Here is an 18,331-nt window from a genome sequence, read left to right as displayed (position 1 = left end):
AAAAGTTAGTATGAAGGTTCAGCTACTTGAGGGCAAGTAGAATGTTGGCCTTTTTTGTAAGATGTATGGAATATAAATGCTGGTAAGCTTTGAACAACTTCAAAAGGTACTGTTGAGACTAAACCTGAAATAGTTTTGGTCCCCTTATTTAAGGAATAATTTTCTTCCATTGAAGGTAATGCAAAAAAGGTGCAGTAAGTTGTTTCCTGGCATAAGTATGCCAATTTGAGAAGAATGATTAAGGAGGTTGGCCCTCTACCCATAGTTCTCCAATGGGTAGAATTGAAACATTCAAAATCCAGAAGGGAATGTCACAGTGGATACTGGGAGGTCGTTTCCCCTCAGAGGTGTGTGTAGAAATATGTGGGATGGTTTCAAAATAAGATGACTTCCCTCCAAATGTCACAAGTCTTTGATTTTTTTTTAAGGACTATCTCCCCGCACCTCCTAACCACAAGACAGTTATGGAGGTGGAATAATCAAATATATTCAAAATGAAGAATGATAGAAATTTAAACTGAAAGTGAGTCAAGGAATAAGGGGAGTAAATGGGAAAGGGGTGTTAAGGCTAAGACTGGGTGATCCATGATCTTAACAAACAGCAGACTTAAGTTATCTCGTTTTTATGCAGATATTGATCCATGATGTGAGAAGTGTAAAATTTTTTGAAGTTTCACTGATCAATATGTTTTGGGAGTCCCCCAATTTAGAGAGATTTTGTAAAGACATTTTTCAAACTTTATCAAAATAGAACCTCGTTCATTAATTGCTTTGTTTGGTTTTTCATGTGAGCCAAATATACTTCTGTCTGCAACTCAGGAGAAAGTTTTAGCCTTTACCATATTGATAGCTAGATGAGCAATTTTACTGAAATGGAAAGATGACTCTTCACCTAGCCATACACAGTGGTTACATGATGTGATGGCCTGCATGAACCTGGAGAAAATTAAATGCAACATTAAGAATAGAAAGTTTTAATTTGTAAAGATGTGGAGGCCATTCATAGAATACTATCATGATTGGAAGAATTAAGAATTTTGAATGTTCTGGAGATTCTCATCTAGAGGTCGCTATCCGATCCATCATTTCCCTTTTCTTTTACAAAGGTTACCTTGATTAGAGGTAGGAGTAGATTAGATTTAGTTTTTTTTTTGTTAGTTTGTTTTCTTTTTTTCCTTTTATCAATTTTTATTTGGATTAATCTGACAAATAAAGGTTTCAACATTCATTCAATAACTTGTTTCTCATGTGGATTAAGGAACTGTCTAATGTAGTTCCATCCATTTTTTTTGTTCTTTGGGTATGTATATGAGATGACTTGGTATGTGTTTTCCTTAAAATTTTGTATGCAAGTTTATATGTTAAACTCAATAAAAATATTTAGAAGAGAAAAGAGAACAGCAGAGTTGGATCGGTGGTCAAATGACAAAACAATGGCAAAAAGTGTAGCACTAGAAATGGCAATAGCATAAGCAACAAGTTACACACAGGGCAATCAAGCAACATCTGTGAAGGCAAAGCGATGGTCGATGTTTTACATCAAGACTGTGCACAAGGGAGGAGTCACGTGATGGAGTAGTGGCCGGACGGTGAACTCCAGCCCTCTCCAGAAAAGTCGGGAAAAACAAGAGAAAATACAAAGGCACAGAAATACAAGTTAAAGAAAAGTGAGTATAAAGGTGGAAAGAAGATGGAGACAAAAGGAGAAAAATCAAAATCAACGGAAAGAAGAGAGGAAGAGAAGACAACGGAGGAAAAAGGTGAAGGCCTTACCTGTCCGAAGAGGCCCGCTGTGGAGAGAGGAGCCCACTACCTCAGGTCGGTAGAAAAAGAACTACAACAATGGCTCACAGAGCCGAGTAAAAGTGCGCAACCGTGCATGCGCGACTCCTCGCGCATGCGCGATGCGCATGAAAAAAAACACACCGACGGGAGGGGGGACCAGCTGGGGAGTCGATCTCCACAGCCGGCAATGACAGCTGCAGAACACCTGCAGCAAGAAGAGACCACAGAAGACAATGGAAACAAGAAAGAAGAGGAGGAAAGGGCATCAAAGAAACAACAGATGGCCAACCCAGAGGAAGAAGAAGAGGAAGAATACAGTGAAATAGATAAAGGGAAAGGCAAGGTAAAGGATATACTTGCTCTTGTTAGAGGATACATGGAGTCATTTAAAGAATGGCAAACACAGGAATTCAATGATTTAAGAAGAAGAATAAACAACACAGAAAAGGAAATAAATAAAATGGATATGACCTTAACAGAAATGGGGAAAAAAATGGACAAGATGGAAGAACGGGCAATAGCAGCAGAAATGGAGGTAGAAGACTTAAAAAATAAATTGGAGGAATCTAATAAAAAAACTAAAGAGACACAAGAATTACTAGCCCAAAAAATAGATATAATGTAAAATTATAACAGAAGAAATAACATAAAGATAGTGGGCCTGAAGGAAGATGAGGAAGGCAAGAATATGAGGGAGTTTATAAAAGAATGGATCCCTAAGGCCCTAGGATGTCCAGAACTACAGCAAGAAATGGAAATAGAAAGGGCACAAAGAGCATTGGCCCCTAAACCACAACCACAACAAAAACCAAGATCTATTGTAGTAAAATTCCTAAGATATACTACAAGAGAAAAGGTACTGGAGAAGACAATAGAAAAAGTAAGAGAGGGCAACAAACCACTGGAGTATAAAGGGCAAAAAATCTTCATTTATCCAGATATAAGCTTTGAACTCCTAAAGAAGAGAAAAGAGTTCAATACAGCAAAAGCGATTTTATGGAAGAAAGGATATAAATTTACACTGAAGCATCCTGCGGTATTGAAAATATTTATTCCAGGACAACAAAACAGACTGTTCTCGGATCCAGAAGAAGCACGAAAATTTGCAGAACAATTACAAAAATAGACTGAGGGATGAAGACGGGTAATGAGAGTAAAAATGATCACGATTGATATGTATGCGGGTAAAGAGGTATAAGAGTGAATAGAGACAATGGACATACGTGAAAGTATCTGTAATTAGAGGAAAACATAGATAGTATAGACAAGAATTAATAAGGGAAGGTAATGGAATAGAGAGAATAAGGAGGGAATTAAAAGAGTGACCTTTGTGACATATGAAAAGTGAAATCTTTTCTGGGGGGGGCTGGGTGGGGGAAAAGAGCGGTCACTGCAAAATCAGTTGACGCTTGCGAGTGGATTCGCAAATCCAAATGGAGAGGGGAGATGTGGTTGTCCGACAAGGGATAAAGGACAACTCAGGAGGGGAAGGGGAGATTGGGGATAAAGAAGATAGAAATAGGAGAATAAGGAAAATGTTGGATGTTGTAGGAATGTTGTCTGGTAAAGAGTTGAAAATAAGAAAACAGAAATGGAAAAGGAGGAAAGGTAATGATGGAAAAATGGAAAGAGAAGATAAACAAAATATAAAATGGCTACGCTGAACTATATGACTTTAAATATTAATGGAATACATAACCAAATTAAAAGGAAGAAACTACTAAATTTACTGAAAAAGGAAAAAATAGATATAGCATTTGTCCAAGAAACACACTTAACTGAATTGGAGCACAAGAAATTAAAGAGAGATTGGGTAGGACATGTAACAGCAGCATCGTATAATTCAAAAGCAAGAGGAGTGGCTATATTAATTAGCAAAAATGTGCCATTTAAAATAGAAGAGGAAATAATAGATCCAGCAGGGAGATATGTTATGATAAAATGTCAGATATATTCGGAGCTTTGGAATCTACTTAATATATATTCACCTAACGAAGAAGATCAAAAGTTTATGCAAGATATCTTTTTGAAGGTAGCTAATACGCAAGGCAACATACTAATAGGAGGGGATTTCAATCTGAATTTGGATCCAAATATGGATAAATCGGGGGAAAACAATTAACAGGAAGAACAAAGTAACCAAATTTATAATTAAATCAATGCAAGAAATGAAACTTGTGGACATATGGAGGAAACAAAACCCAAAAGAAAAGGAATACTCATACTACTCGACTAGACATAAAACATACTCAAGAATAGACCTATTTTTGTTATCAGCTAGTATGCAGGATAGAGTAAGAAAAACAGAATATAAAGCGAGAATGCTATCGGACCATTCACCCTTAATACTGACAGTAAAGCTAGAGGACATCCCTCCAAGAATGTATAGATGGAGATTAAACCCCATGCTACTTAAAAGACAGGATTTTAGAGAATTTATTGAAAAGCAATTAAAAATGTACTTTGAAGTAAATACGGAATCAGTGGAAGATAAGTTTATACTATGGGACGCAATGAAAGCATTCATTAGAGGACAAATAATAAGTTATGCAACCAAGATGAAGAAGGACTATAATCAGGAAACAGAGCAGTTGGAAAGGGAAATAATAAACATAGAAAAAAAATTAGCAATAAAGGAAGATACAACCAAAAGAAGAGAATTGGCGGATAAAAAAATAAAATATGAAACATTACGAACATATAAGGTGGAGAAGAATATAATGAAGACAAAACAGAAATATTATGAACTAGGTGAAAAAACACACAAAATCTTAGCATGGCAGCTTAAGACAGAGCAAACTAAGAAAATGGTATTGGCAACAAGGAAAAAAGACAAACAAATTACATATAATCCAAAAGAAATTAAGGAAAACTTCAGAGAATTCTATGAACAATTATACCGAACTGAAAAAGAAAGGGAAAGAAGGGAAAATAGATGAATTTTTGACTAAAATTGAACTACCAAAACTACAAATAGAGGAACAAAATAAATTAACAGAACCATTTGGAACAGTAGAAATACAAGAGATAATAAAAAAATTACCAAATAATAAGACACCAGGAGAGGATGGACTCCCAATAGAATTCTACAAAACATTTAAAGATCTAATAATACCGCCCCTCCTGGATGTAAACAACCAGATTGATGAGACACAAAACTTACCAGATTCATGTAAAACAGCAATAATTACAGTGATACTAAAACAAGGGAAAGATCCACTCTCACCAGCGTCATATAGACCAATATCTCTGCTAAACACAGATTATAAGATAATAGCTAAACTATTAGCAAACAGATTAGCAGAACAGGTACCGAAAATGGTAAATTTAGACCAAACTGGATTTATCAAAAAAAGACGCAAAACAGACAATATTTGTAAATTTATTAACTTAATTCATGCAGTAGAAGGAAATAAAGCACCGGCAGTAGCAGTTGCTTTAGATGCAGAGAAGGCCTTCGACAGAGTAGAATGGAATTACTTGTTCAAAGTATTGCAAAAATTCAGTTTACCGGAGAAGTATATTAATTGGATTAAAGTATTATATAAGGGACCGTTAGCGAAAGTGACAGTAAATGGACATGTATCAAAGCAATTTAACTTAAGCAGGTCAACGCGGCAGGGATGCCCACTATCACCATTATTGTTTGCGCTAGCTATAGAACCACTAGCAGAATCGATAAGAATAGATAATAATATAAAAGGAATAAAAATAAAAGACAGGGAATATAAAATCAGTCTATTTGCGGATGATGTGATAGTGTACTTAACAGAACCAGAACTATCAATAAAAGAACTATATAAGAAATTGAAGGAATATGGAGAAGTGTCGGGATACAAGATAAACGTAAATAAAAGTGAAGCAATGCCTATGAATAACGCGGATTTCTCAAAATTTAAGGAGGAATCCCCATTCAGATGGCAAATGCAGGCAATAAGATACCTAGGTGTACAAATAAACAAAAATCTAGGCCAATTATATAAACTCAATTACAATCCACTAATGAAAAAATTACAGGACGATTTAGAGCATTGGAAAGAGCTACCACTAACACTGATAGGAAGGATAAACTGTATTAAAATGAACATTTTTCCAAGGATACTATACTTATTTCAGGCATTGCCAATACAACTGACAGAAAAATTCTTCAAAGAGTTAAAGAAAATAATAAGGAGATTTTTATGGAGAGGGGGGAAACCGAGGATAGCACTAGATAAATTAACAGAATGGTATAAACAAGGAGGCTTACAATTGCCAAACTTCAAAAATTATTATAGAGCCGCACAATTAAGGTACCTATCAGATTTTTATCAAACAAGGGAAAAACCAGACTGGACGAGACGAGAATTAGATAAAATAGGGGAAAAGATACCTGAACACATATTATATAAATGGGATGAAAAATTGGTACAACATAGAACTTCTCCAGTATTACACCATCTACTCAATATATGGAAGATTCATGTAGAAAGAAATAAAACAAATTATCAATTACCAAAACTAATATTGACGCAAAATAAGCTACTCCCTTTTACAATAGACAACCTTTCCTTTAGAAAATGGGAAAAAAAAGGGATTAAAAGAATAGAAAATTGTTTTTCAGGAAGTAGATTCTTATCCTTTGAACAAATGAGAGATAAGTACAATATAACTGGAGATACAGCGCTGGCATATTACCAACTGAGATCCTACTTGAAAGATAAATTAGGAAGCAATTTGAGTTTACCAGAGGGAAGTAACCTTGAATATGTGATTACAGATACAATGTTAATCAAAAGATTTATAACAAATATGTATATTAAACTGCAAGAAAAGGAGAATGAGGAAACAAATGGTAAAACTAAACAAAAATGGGAACAAGATTTAAATATAAAGATAAAAAAGGAAACATGGGAGAAATTATGTTCTGGAACGATGAGAAATACAATAAATACGAGGCTACGTATGATACAATATAATTGGTTACACAGACTATACATTACACCGCAAAAGTTAAATAAATGGGACCCAACAGTATCTGATAGATGTTTTCGATGTAAAAAAGAAAGGGGAACAACAATTCATGCAATCTGGACATGTGAGAGAGTAGAAAAATTTTGGGATGATCTCAATCAGATATTAAATAAAATAACAGAAAACAATATACCAAAGAATCCAGAGATCTTTCTCCTTAGTAACATAAAAAATAAAGAATTTGGAATTGACTTGGAAGATGCACAAAAAAGATTTGTTAAGATAGCCCTAGCCGTAGCAAAAAAATGTATTATGTCAACCTGGAAATTGGAAGATAATTTGAAAATACAACAATGGTATATAGAAATGAATAAATGTATTCCATTAGAAAAAATAACATATAGTTTAAGAAATAATATTGAAATATTCGAACAAGTATGGGAGCCTTACATTAAATACAATAGCGAAAACCTACCGGGAACAAACATTACCTAAGTTGATGGAAGGAGAAGAAAAGAATGGACTCAGTAGAATTTCTGGTGTATTTTTGTTGAATGACAACATTGTCTGACTGAATTAATGCAACCTAGATTGTATACCTAAAATGGATAAGAGGGGGGGGAGGTGGGGGGGTGGCTTGGGAGGAGGGAGGGGGGGGAGAAAAAGTCACTGTAAATGTGTGAAAAAGAAAAAGTGTATATCATGGCTATTGTGATTTATGGTGTGAAAAATAAAAAATTTAAAAAAAAAGACTGTGCACCAGGCAAGTCAGAGTCATCCCAAAATAAAATAAGAGCTCAGAAGAGACTGAAGAAAGCTTGATGTGGGAGAAGGAGTCCTTGTTAAAGTAGGCACAGAAAATAGTTTGGTATCGAGGTGTGTGCAGAACTCATTGAGGTGTTGGCACAGGGGAACAAAGGTAAGGCTTCTACTAATTACAGAAGATTCCACCTCAGAAAGGAGAAAGTCAGAGGGGAGAATGAAGAACTGGCAAGCATTGAAGTTAGGTTCGAGGAGTTGGAGTCATAGGAGGGTTGAGTTGGTCAGATGGGAGCTAGAAGGTAAGAACACTTACCTTGAGTGCCAAATGATATGGAGGGCTATGTGAAGTCAAAAACAAGGAAGCAACAGAAATGACTTTTAAAACTTAGGGAGGCAAAGAGGAAGCATGAAATATTATTGGCAGACAAGATCAAAAAAAATCCAAAAGCATACCAAGTGCAAAAGATTAACCAGACAAAGAATAGGTGCTAGTAGGGGTCAAAATGGCAATCTCTGCATGAATCCAGACATAGTTGAGGACTTGTATGAATGATTTCCATCTGTGTTCATGAAGAAGGACCTGGGTTTAAGAAATACTGGTGGACTGTTGATTCTGTTCAATTTCTTCATGCTACAAAATCCCTTCCACTCCACATTTGCTGCATCATACAATTAATGTCAAGACCCATATTTCTTTACACGAGGGGAAGGAAAATGGTTATAAATATAATATCATGCAAGACCTACCATTTTTGAAAGAGTTCAAAATGAACCACAAGATAAAATGGCATAAAAACCAATGAATCTCTTGGCAACAAAATAAATAAAAATGTGAGAAAGAACATACCTGAAAAATTATGAGCCTCTCACTAGCATCCTGTGGTGCCAAGCCTGTAATCATTGGACCTTCCTGCAGTACAGGAAGTGAAAGAAAAGTTTAGTAAAGATTCAATTTGTTCTCAGTTAAGAGATGAACTATTCACAAAGTGCAATCACAGTTAGGATATGAAAAGTTTGTTAGAAGTATTGACAAAGAAAAATACTTTTTACTTCATATTTTTAACAATTTGATTTGGTATAATACTGCATACACAAAATAATTGTGAATCTCAGCAGGTCACCCAGGAGGTAAACGGCAATCAACGTTTTGGGCCTGAGCCTTTCGTTGTGAATGTGGAAAAATTAGAAGATTCCTGAGTGAAAAGATAGGGGGAGTGGGCAGAAGGATAGGATAGAAGGGAGGAAGGGGAAGGGGAGCAGCACAGCTAACAGATACAGATGGAATGGGTAGAAAATCAAGAAGCTGAGATGATGGGGTGGGGAGGAAGAGAGCAGAAGTCTAAAAAGGATAGTTCTGATAGCAGAAGGAAGAGAAGGGGATGGGAAGCTTGAAGAAAGTTGGTAGGGGTAGGAAAAGAGAGACAGGGGAGGGATTTAATTGAAATTGGAGGTTGACACTGGTGCCATCTAGTGGAGATTGGTGAGGCAATGTTATTTAACACTGGATTTCAAAAAGGAATTCCTGAAAGAGTTATAAGTTTTAAATACGGGAAATATTTTAATCAATAGAGCACAGTTTCATTAGTACCTTTTCATAATTTTCATAAAATTCATTACAGTCTTCAATGAATGTGTTCACATTGCTGATCAGTTCTCCTCTGAAATTTGGTTGCAAGGCAACTAGTTCATTCTGAATCTCTCTTGCTCGCATTAACAGTTTTTCCCATGCATATCGTAAACTGTCAACCTTCTCTATCTCTTCCTTGGCCACAAGCAATTCATATTTATTTAACATTGCATAGGATTCCTATCATAATGACAAGAATAATTTTTAACGTCACAGCAGTACTTAATTATGGAAAGTCAATGAAAGAAAATTAAATTATTACAACATATGGAATACCACATGGTAAAACTGAATGAGAGAGCCATCAATGCAATAAATAGTACTTCCTCCATTAATGCTATTAACAAAAATGTGAGTACTGAAACATGTTCACATGCATCAAGACAGTTTTTTCAAATGGGATAACAACCTACTCTTTTCAAATTAGTAAAATTTAAAAATGCTTGCTGAGCTATAAAATTTTACAAACTACAAAAGTTAAAAAAAAAGTTTTTCAACTGTCACTGAGGCAAACTAAAAAAAAGTTCAAAGTTTATATTTATTGTCAGAGTACATAACATCACATGCAATCCTGAGATTCTTTTTCCTGAGGACTAGGCAGAATTTCTGCTTGTCGGTCAAGCAGAAAAACACTGTACTCAAAAAGATACATATACAAAAGAGATAAATGTAAACAAGAATGAAGTGTAAACAAACTGGGCAATGCAGAAAATAAATATTCAATTACAAATAATGTGCAAAGTAAGAGCTTGTAGGTATGGAGGATAGCAACTGTTCCTGAACCCGGTGGTATGAGGCATCAATACCTCTTTCTTGATGGCAGGAACAAGAACAGAGCAAGTCCTGGATGGTGTGGATTCTTGATTGCTGCTGCTCCCTGATAGCAGCATTCCATGTGGTTGTTCTTGGAGAGAGTTTTGCCTGTATCCAATACCTTTTGCAGGGCTTTCTGTTCAGAGGTATTGGCACCCCATACGAGGCCATGATGCAACCAGTCAGCACACTTTCCACTATGCATCTGTAGAAGTTTGCCAAGGTTTTTGATGTCATACCAAACCTCTTCATCATGAAACAGTGACACCCGGGAATTTAAATCTTCTCCTTCTCTGATCCCCCCAATGGTAACTGGATTGTTTACTTCCTTAAGTTCACAATCAGCTCCTTAGTTTTGGTGACACTGAGTATGAGGTTGTTGTTAGTACACCATTGAGCCAAGGTTTCATCTCTTTCCTGCCTGCTGACTCATTGACCCCTTTTATACAACCCACTTCCAAGGTATCATCAGCAAGTTTGTGAATGGTGTTATTGTCGTATCGAGCCAGTCGTAGATGTAAAGTGAAAAGAGCAGGGGCTAATAACACAGCCCCGTGGTACCCTGGTACTGACGGAGATTGTGAAGAAAATGGCCTTACCAATCCTCACCTGACTGTGAATTACACAGGAGGGTATTGAGGCCCAAATGTTGCAATTTGCTGATCAGTTTTGAGGGATAATGCTGTTAAATGCTGAACTGTAGTTAATGAAGAGCTTCCAGATGCATGCATCTTTGCTGTCCAGGTCTTCCAGGAATTTGGGAAGAGCAAGTGAGATGGTTTCTGCCCTAGACTGGTTGCTACGGTAGGGAAAATGGAATGGATCCATGTCGCCACTCTTACGAGCCCAAAGGACCCCAAAACCCAGTAGTAAAAGACATTCACCAAGACAAGTAGTTTCTTAAACAAAATTTGATTTTAATTATTTTTAAACATGAAAACAGAATCAAACTTTAACTTATCTGCATTAACTTAACTAACCCTAACCCCCTTCTAATTCTAAGCACACGTGTAAGTAATGTGCGCGTAAATTTAAGAAAAGTTCTTTGATTCACAGTTCAATCTCAATTCTCCTTCTTCCAAATTTTCTGGATGCAGGCAATTCTTATGCTGTGCACAGCATTTAACATGTATAAAGTTCACCCAGGCTTTGGTGCTTGAAAGGTAAATGTTTACCACTCAGAAAGGTTCTTTGGAGGTTTGCAGAGAGAGATTTGTTGTTCCAGGATTGCCACAACTGAGGTACCACCATTAGTCACCTCAATGTCTTGCTGATGAAACTTGCCCCATCAGGGTTCTCCAGATGATAATCTCTTTCTTTCAAGCTACACAGAGTTCCTTTCTGTTCCACTTATTCCAAGAAAAACATCAGACAGATAGCACTTCCAGCCATCTGCCACTCTGGAACTTGTGTTTCAGTTCCAACCAGTTTCTCCTGTTTGTTTCAGTTGTTCTCTGTCCATCTCCAATTCCAACTGCCAGCCACATACCCTTCCCTCCTTCTCCAGCAAACAATAGGAGATAGTCTTCTGGTCCCATCTATTGTTTTAGGTAACATCTGAGTGAGCACTTTGCAGAAAGGTCAGAAGTCTTGTAAAAATGTTCAACACAGGACTCCCCCCACCCCCACCAATTCCTTCAAGACAATGGTCTATTCATTTCACGACATCATTTCAATTAGCACCTACTTATGAAATGTGCATAGCATTCTCCATAGTTTCTGTAAAGTAGTCACTGAATATGAATTATTCAATATTTCAAATAAGATCAGTTTTAAAGTGTGTGTATATGTATGTAATGTACTTTAATTTTACCAACTGATCTCTCAAATACATTTCCAAATATTACATAACACCATTCAAACAGGAGCTGATATGTTTTAACACCAGCCTCTCAAAAACCTTCATCACAGTTGATGTGAGTGTGATTAGTAAGTAATCATTTAGGCAGGTTACCAAATTCTTTGTACACACAGGTATGATTGAGGTACATTTGAAGGCAGCCCACATGTCATCCTCAGATACGGACAATAAAGGATCATCAGGGGACATGGTTTCCTTTAGAGGATTCTGATAACTCACTATAATATTATTCTGAAACAACATTTGCCATAATATTAAGCAAAATGAAAGGATTGGCAAAGATTTTTAAATAACTTATTTATAGAACTCTAAAAAAAATCACTAACATTTGACACCAAAGTAAGATTTGGTGATGAAATATTGGGATTAGTGACAGCATGCCAGTTACCAAATTACTGGCCTCAAACAACCAGTCTTATTCAAGATTTTGGGTTGTTCACCTTAATTGCAGAATAAGGTTTCCCAACAATGGAAAATCAATCGTGACATGAAAATCCTTCTGCATATTGTGCATTCTTTAAAAATATTTTTTTTAACTTCTTTTACATGATGCTCAAGTAAATAATCATAAGGAGGAACCAAGCCAATAAAAAAAGGTTACCTCAATAGGTCCCACTTGGAAGTCAATGGAAATTTGCTTTTCTCTTATTTCTTTTAATGCATCCATAGCTATTCTGATATCATCCAAGTCCTTGATAGGTCGATTCAGTTTTTTGCTCACTTCTTCTGTGAATGTAAAAATGTTCTCCATCTCAGTCCGATATTTTTTATTGCAGTGTCGACCAAAATCAGTCATCCACGCTTTGGTTTCAGAAGTCAGTGCTATTTTAAGATCATCTGAAAAATACGATGTAAAGTTTTGATATTAAAGATTGTTATTTTGATATGGTTGAAACAAAGTGAGAAAATGTACAGCTATGCTTTTCACCATGAATTCTTCTTCTAAACTATCTTTTGGTGTTGGTTTATCATCGTATAGACCAGACGTGGCCAAACTTGCTTAACATAAGAGCCACATACCATAAACTTCAGATGTTTAAGAGCCGTAGTAATCATGTGATCACAAGCCACACCCACTAACATTATCGTTAGCCCCTTTCAAGTGGCCATAATACCTGAATGTAAAGCCACCTAAAATACCCAAATGCAGCTATCAGGAGGCCACCTGAAAGTGGAGAACCCATCCCCAAGGTATACTTACTCAACCCACCTTGGGAAGTTATATTCTTTGCTTCTGAACGCTCCCCCTAGGGACCTGAAAGCAGCAGCCTGAAAGCGCCTAGCAGCTTTCAGGTGCCTAGCAGGGGACGGGCTGATGACAATCAGCCGGCGATCCAACTCCCCGTGCCTGACAGCCCCCCTCCCCGCTGCCTGGTGACACAACTCCCCACTGCCTGACAACCCCCCGGCAAGGGACATCAAGTGCTGGGGTGGCCAGTGTGGCACTATAGGGCTGGGGCGGCCAGCGCGGGAGGTTGCCCACCCCGGTACAGTTTTGTTAGGGAAACTATTTTCCAATCCTTGTCTTGCAAATCATCCATTTGCAAAATGCTGATACACTGCAGATCGTGAAGAAGCCCTGTTTCAAAGGGAGCAATTTTGCAAAAGATTTTTTTCTAATCAAGTCTACACACCAAAAGTTCCCCCTAGGCACCTGAAAGGAGCAAGGGGCTAGCAGCTTTCAGGTGCCTAGAAGCGGGCAGGCTGTTGACAGTCAGCTGGCAACCCCCTGACAGCCACCCTCCATGCTGCCAACACCTACCCTCCCTGCTGCGGCCACCTACCCTCCCCACTGCCGACACCTACCCTTCCCGCAAGCCGCACAATACATGCCAAAGAGCTGCATGTGGCTCGCGAGCCATGGTTTGGCCACCCTGGTATAGACCAATTGCATCTGCAACCTCAAAATACAACTTCATTCCTCTGCTTAGTCATTCGCAAAGGAAAACATCAGGAAGAACCTCAAACATCCACCTGCCCAAAAGGGATCCATAGTCTATTACTTACATGTTTGGGATTTTTTAAAATATTTTATTTTTTCCATAAATATATTCATACAGTCTTCAAACTTTTATACAATTCAAATATATATTAAATGTTTACCATCAAAAAACAAATGAAAAAAATTCCCCCCTCTTTCCCTCCCCCACCCATCAATATAAGAATATAACTTTGCATACCATCAGAACTCTAGCTTCTTTTTTAATAGTTTTTCTGTGATATCGTGTCTTTACATACATTGAAGGGTCAAATTTTTACAACTGAACCCCTATATAGTCTAAGTATGGTGGCCATATCTTAATAAAAGAGTCATATTTATTTTTCAAGTTATGTGATTTTCTCCATGGGTATACAACTAGGCATCTTCCCAGAGCAACAAATATAGGAGAGTAGAACTTCCAGGTGATTGCTATACACTTCTTGGCCATAGCCAAGGCCACCTTAACAAAACAAATTTGTAATTTAGTTAGTTTATTGCTCACAACGTGTGTGAAGGTCATTTCTGTTATTTTTGTTAGTGCTTCAGGATCCTACCTTCACACACAACCATGTGGAATGCCACACCTAAAACACATTTTAGATATTTCAGATTTTGATTTATGTCATCTTTTGTAGAGTGAGATATAATTGATGAAGAAAATTATATTGAACCAATCTATATCTTGCATTAATCATTGATGTGATACTGTCCAAACAGCAGTTAGACCAGCATTCCTCTGGTATTGTAACACCTAGATCTGACTCCCATCTCTCCCTCAACCTTTGTAGGCCTGGCTTAACACTATCGCCAAATACATCTTGGTTATGAATTTAAGTGTGTTTCCCAATTGAAGCATCTCCTCCACTTCTTTGCTTGAGGGCGAGACAATTGTGGGGCCCCATCTCTCTCTCTTGCATGAAGGACCTCAACTGAATCAGGAGATTCGATTTGACAGATTATATTTCTGTTTTAGTTGCTCGAAGGACATAAGTAGCCCTTCTTTATAGAAATCCTCAATATGTTTAATTTCTTTCTCATGCAAAATATTTAAAATTATTTTGCCCAAATTCATGGGCAATAGTTTGTTATTACACAATGGACAATAGTGCTTTTGGTAATATCCCCACTTTTATTCCCCCCAAGACTTTCATTAATATCATGCCAAATTTTAATCATATGCAATAGAATGGGGTTACTTTTTTATTATTAATTTGACATTTCATTTATAAATGAAATCGTTCTCTGCACCCACTCTCATTGTATGTAGACCCATTTGGATCCGTAAGAGAGAGTTCCCTTCTTCAAAATAGGATGAGACAAACCTCAGCTGGGCTGCTAAATAATATATATTTTTTAATCCAGTGATCTTAATCCTCCCCACCTATATTCCTACATCAGATTTTGCATGGCGATCCTAGGCATTATATTATTCCATAGAAATTTTTTTTTATTTGACCATTAAGTATCTTAAAGAAGTTCTTAGGAAACGAAATTGGCAACGATTGGAAGAGGTATTGCAGACATGGCATCATTTTCATTTTCACACAATTAACCCTTCCAATTAATGTTATAGGCAGTTCCCTCCATCTTCATAAATCCTCCTGTATCTGTCCAAGCAGGGGAAGATAATTAAGTTTATATAAATTTTGTAGATTATTATCTACCATTATTCCTAAATATTTAATTCCATCTAGTTTCCATTTGAACTGGCTTCCTTTTTGATAACTCTCATAATCAAAATTTGTTAATGGCATAATTTTATTTTTTTCCAAATTTATTTTTGAAACCTGATACTCTTCCATATTTTTCCAGTGTAGTCTGAGTCAAGGACTCAGATGATAAGTATAACAGCACATCATCTGCAAATAAATTAATTTTATGCTCTTCCAGGCCAATTCTGAAATCCTTTATATCTGGATCTCTCCTTATAATCTCTGCTAATGGTTCAATTGCCAAGACAAAGAGGCCTGAAGACAGTAGGCACCCTGTCTGCTAGTTCTACTCAAAAGGAACATCAATGACATTTGGCCATTGGTTATAATTTTAGCTTGTGGTTTATGATAAAGAGTTTTTATCCAATCAATAAATATTCTGCCCATTCCAAATCTTTCTAGTACTTTAGAAAAGGACATTCTAGTCAATCAAATGCCTTTTTGTACATCTAGTGAAACAGTTATACTTGGATTTTCTTCAGGCTTTGCAAAACTCATTGTATTAAACACTCTGCTCAAGTTATCTGCAGAATGTTTTTTTTTTAATAAACAAAACCCATCTGGTCCAAATTTATCAATTTAGGTAGGTATTCACCTAGCCTATTGGCTAGTGCTTTTGCCAAATTTTTTGTAATCCATATTTAACAAGATGATAGGTCTCTATGAAGACAATTTTAGCAGGTTTCTGTTTATTTTTTGGTAGTATCGTAATAATAACTGTTGAGAAGGATTCTGGAAGAGTCTTGGTTTCAACCGCCTGATACAATACTTCCATAATAAGAGGCATCACGAGATCTTTAAATTATCTATAAACCTTCAGTAGGAAACCATCCTCTCCTGGTCACTTATTTGCCTGTAATGTATTTAGGTTTTACCTTTTTTTTAATTTAAAACAACAAAAAAAAATCACATATTTTACAATATTACAAATCCATTTCAAATATGTGGTGTATATAAGAAAAAAGAGAAAGAATAGAAAGAAAAAACCCCTATAAACCCCTCCCCCCACACACACAAACACACCAAACACCCTACAAAGCAAAAAAAAAGTACAGGACAAGAGATCTTCAACAGGGGCACTCCTATTTATAAGGCTTCTTCTGATATACAGAGACCTTTAGGAGAAAGAGAATGTCTGAGATTCATTTAAATATTCATACCCAAACTTTGTAAATATGGGCACCATATTTTCCAAAATATAAGGTATTTATCTCTTAAATTATAAGTAATTTCCTCAAGTGATATACAACACCGAACTTTCACATGTCATCTCTCCATTCCCAAATCTGTATAAGACTTACAAGTTATAGCAATATATTTTCCAGCTATTGTTAAAGCAATTTGAACAAACTTTACTTGATACATATTCAATTTTAATTTAGGTTTAACTCCACTAATATCACCCAGTAAAAAAAACATTGGATCCTATGGGAATTTAACCCCTGTTATTTATTCTAATAAATTACCTATTTTCAACCCAAAATGTTTAATCTTAGGACACAGCCAAGTATGCAGAATGCAGTATGTAGAATGCAGAAATGTACCAACTTCCTGTCCACATCTAAAACATAAATCCAAAAAGGTCTGTTTCAATTTATTTAGCTTTTGTGGTAACAAATATAACTTACATATAAAATTATACTGTACTAACCTATACCTTGTAGCAGCACACCACCACAGCAATCGGGCCAGTCCTCCAGACGGCGAGCGCAACCAGGAGCCAGCAGACCGCGTAGCAGCACTGGCCCCAGTTAGCGAACCGGCGCTCATATTGCTAAGGCAGCATCAGGGCCAGCATCCCTAACCTGGTGCTGGCCCTGCTCCACAGCCAACAGCTTGGGGATAGCTCATGGGGAAGAAGGCATTGTAATGGAAGAAGGGAAGCTGCTATTGTTATCTGGGCAGTGATGTCAGTTGATGGAAAAAACGACAGGAACGCCAACAGTATAAAAGCCGAGCCTCAGCCCCAATAAAACACAAAGCTATACCTCGCTACAACCATGTGTGTCTTTCTTCGAGTAGCGCGCAGCTATAACCTCATATTTATTGTGCTTTTCATACTTTCTCTACATAACTCAATCCAATTGCACTTATCTATTTGCTTATTTAAATCTACTTCCCATCTTTGTTTTGATTTATGAACCCGTACTCGACAAGCTTTCTTTTGTAACAACCTCTATATTACTGAGATAAATCTCTCCATTATACAACAATGACTCCACCTCTGTCTCCTCTGGCAATAGCAGATCCTGACCAAATTTTTCACATAAGAATTTCGATAATAACAAAGTCAGGTGTTCTCAGACACCTTGAACTTCACTTTCATTCTACTGAAAGTAATAAATTTTCCCGCCACAAAACAATTCTCAATCTTTTTAATACCTTAACGTTGCCAAATTCTTAAAAATATTTTTTCTTTGGCTTGGCTTCGCGGATGAAGATTTATGGAGGGGGTAAAAGTCCACGTCAGCTGCAGGCTCGTTTGTGGCTGACAAGTCCGATGCGGGACAGGCAGACACGGTTGCAGCGGCTGCAGGGGAAAATTGGTTGGTTGGGGTTGGGTGTTGGGTTTTTCCTCCTTTGCCTTTTGTCAGTGAGGTGGGCTCTGCGGTCTTCTTCAAAGGAGGTTGCTGCCCGCCAAACTGTGAGGCGCCAAGATGCACGGTTTGAGGCGATATCAGCCCACTGGCGGTGGTCAATGTGGCAGGCACCAAGAGATTTCTTTAGGCAGTCCTTGTACCTCTTCTTTGGTGCACCTCTGTCACGGTGGCCAGTGGAGAGCTCGCCATATAACACAATCTTGGGAAGGCGATGGTCCTCCATTCTGAAGACGTGAC

At 37.1% G+C, this 18,331-nt stretch overlaps 1 protein-coding gene across 10 annotated transcripts in view; it reads right to left on the bottom strand.

The window, feature by feature from the left end:
- The window catches only part of dnah5 (dynein, axonemal, heavy chain 5), a 343,529-nt gene that overhangs the window by 174,759 nt on the left and 150,439 nt on the right, over positions 1-18,331 (bottom strand). For all 10 annotated transcript variants that reach the window (XM_069914173.1, XM_069914167.1, XM_069914169.1 and 7 more), the window contains 3 exons: positions 12,403-12,638; positions 9,089-9,307; positions 8,348-8,410 (listed from right to left, as the gene is read on the bottom strand). In XM_069914173.1, coding sequence (XP_069770274.1) covers positions 8,348-8,410; positions 9,089-9,307; positions 12,403-12,638 — 518 coding nt within the window. The remainder of the gene's footprint in view (positions 1-8,347; positions 8,411-9,088; positions 9,308-12,402; positions 12,639-18,331) is intronic.

Source organism: Narcine bancroftii, chromosome 1, assembly GCF_036971445.1.
Source record: "Narcine bancroftii isolate sNarBan1 chromosome 1, sNarBan1.hap1, whole genome shotgun sequence".
Classification (NCBI taxonomy): Eukaryota; Metazoa; Chordata; class Chondrichthyes; order Torpediniformes; family Narcinidae; genus Narcine; species Narcine bancroftii.
This window is presented reverse-complemented; position numbering and strand designations above follow the sequence as displayed.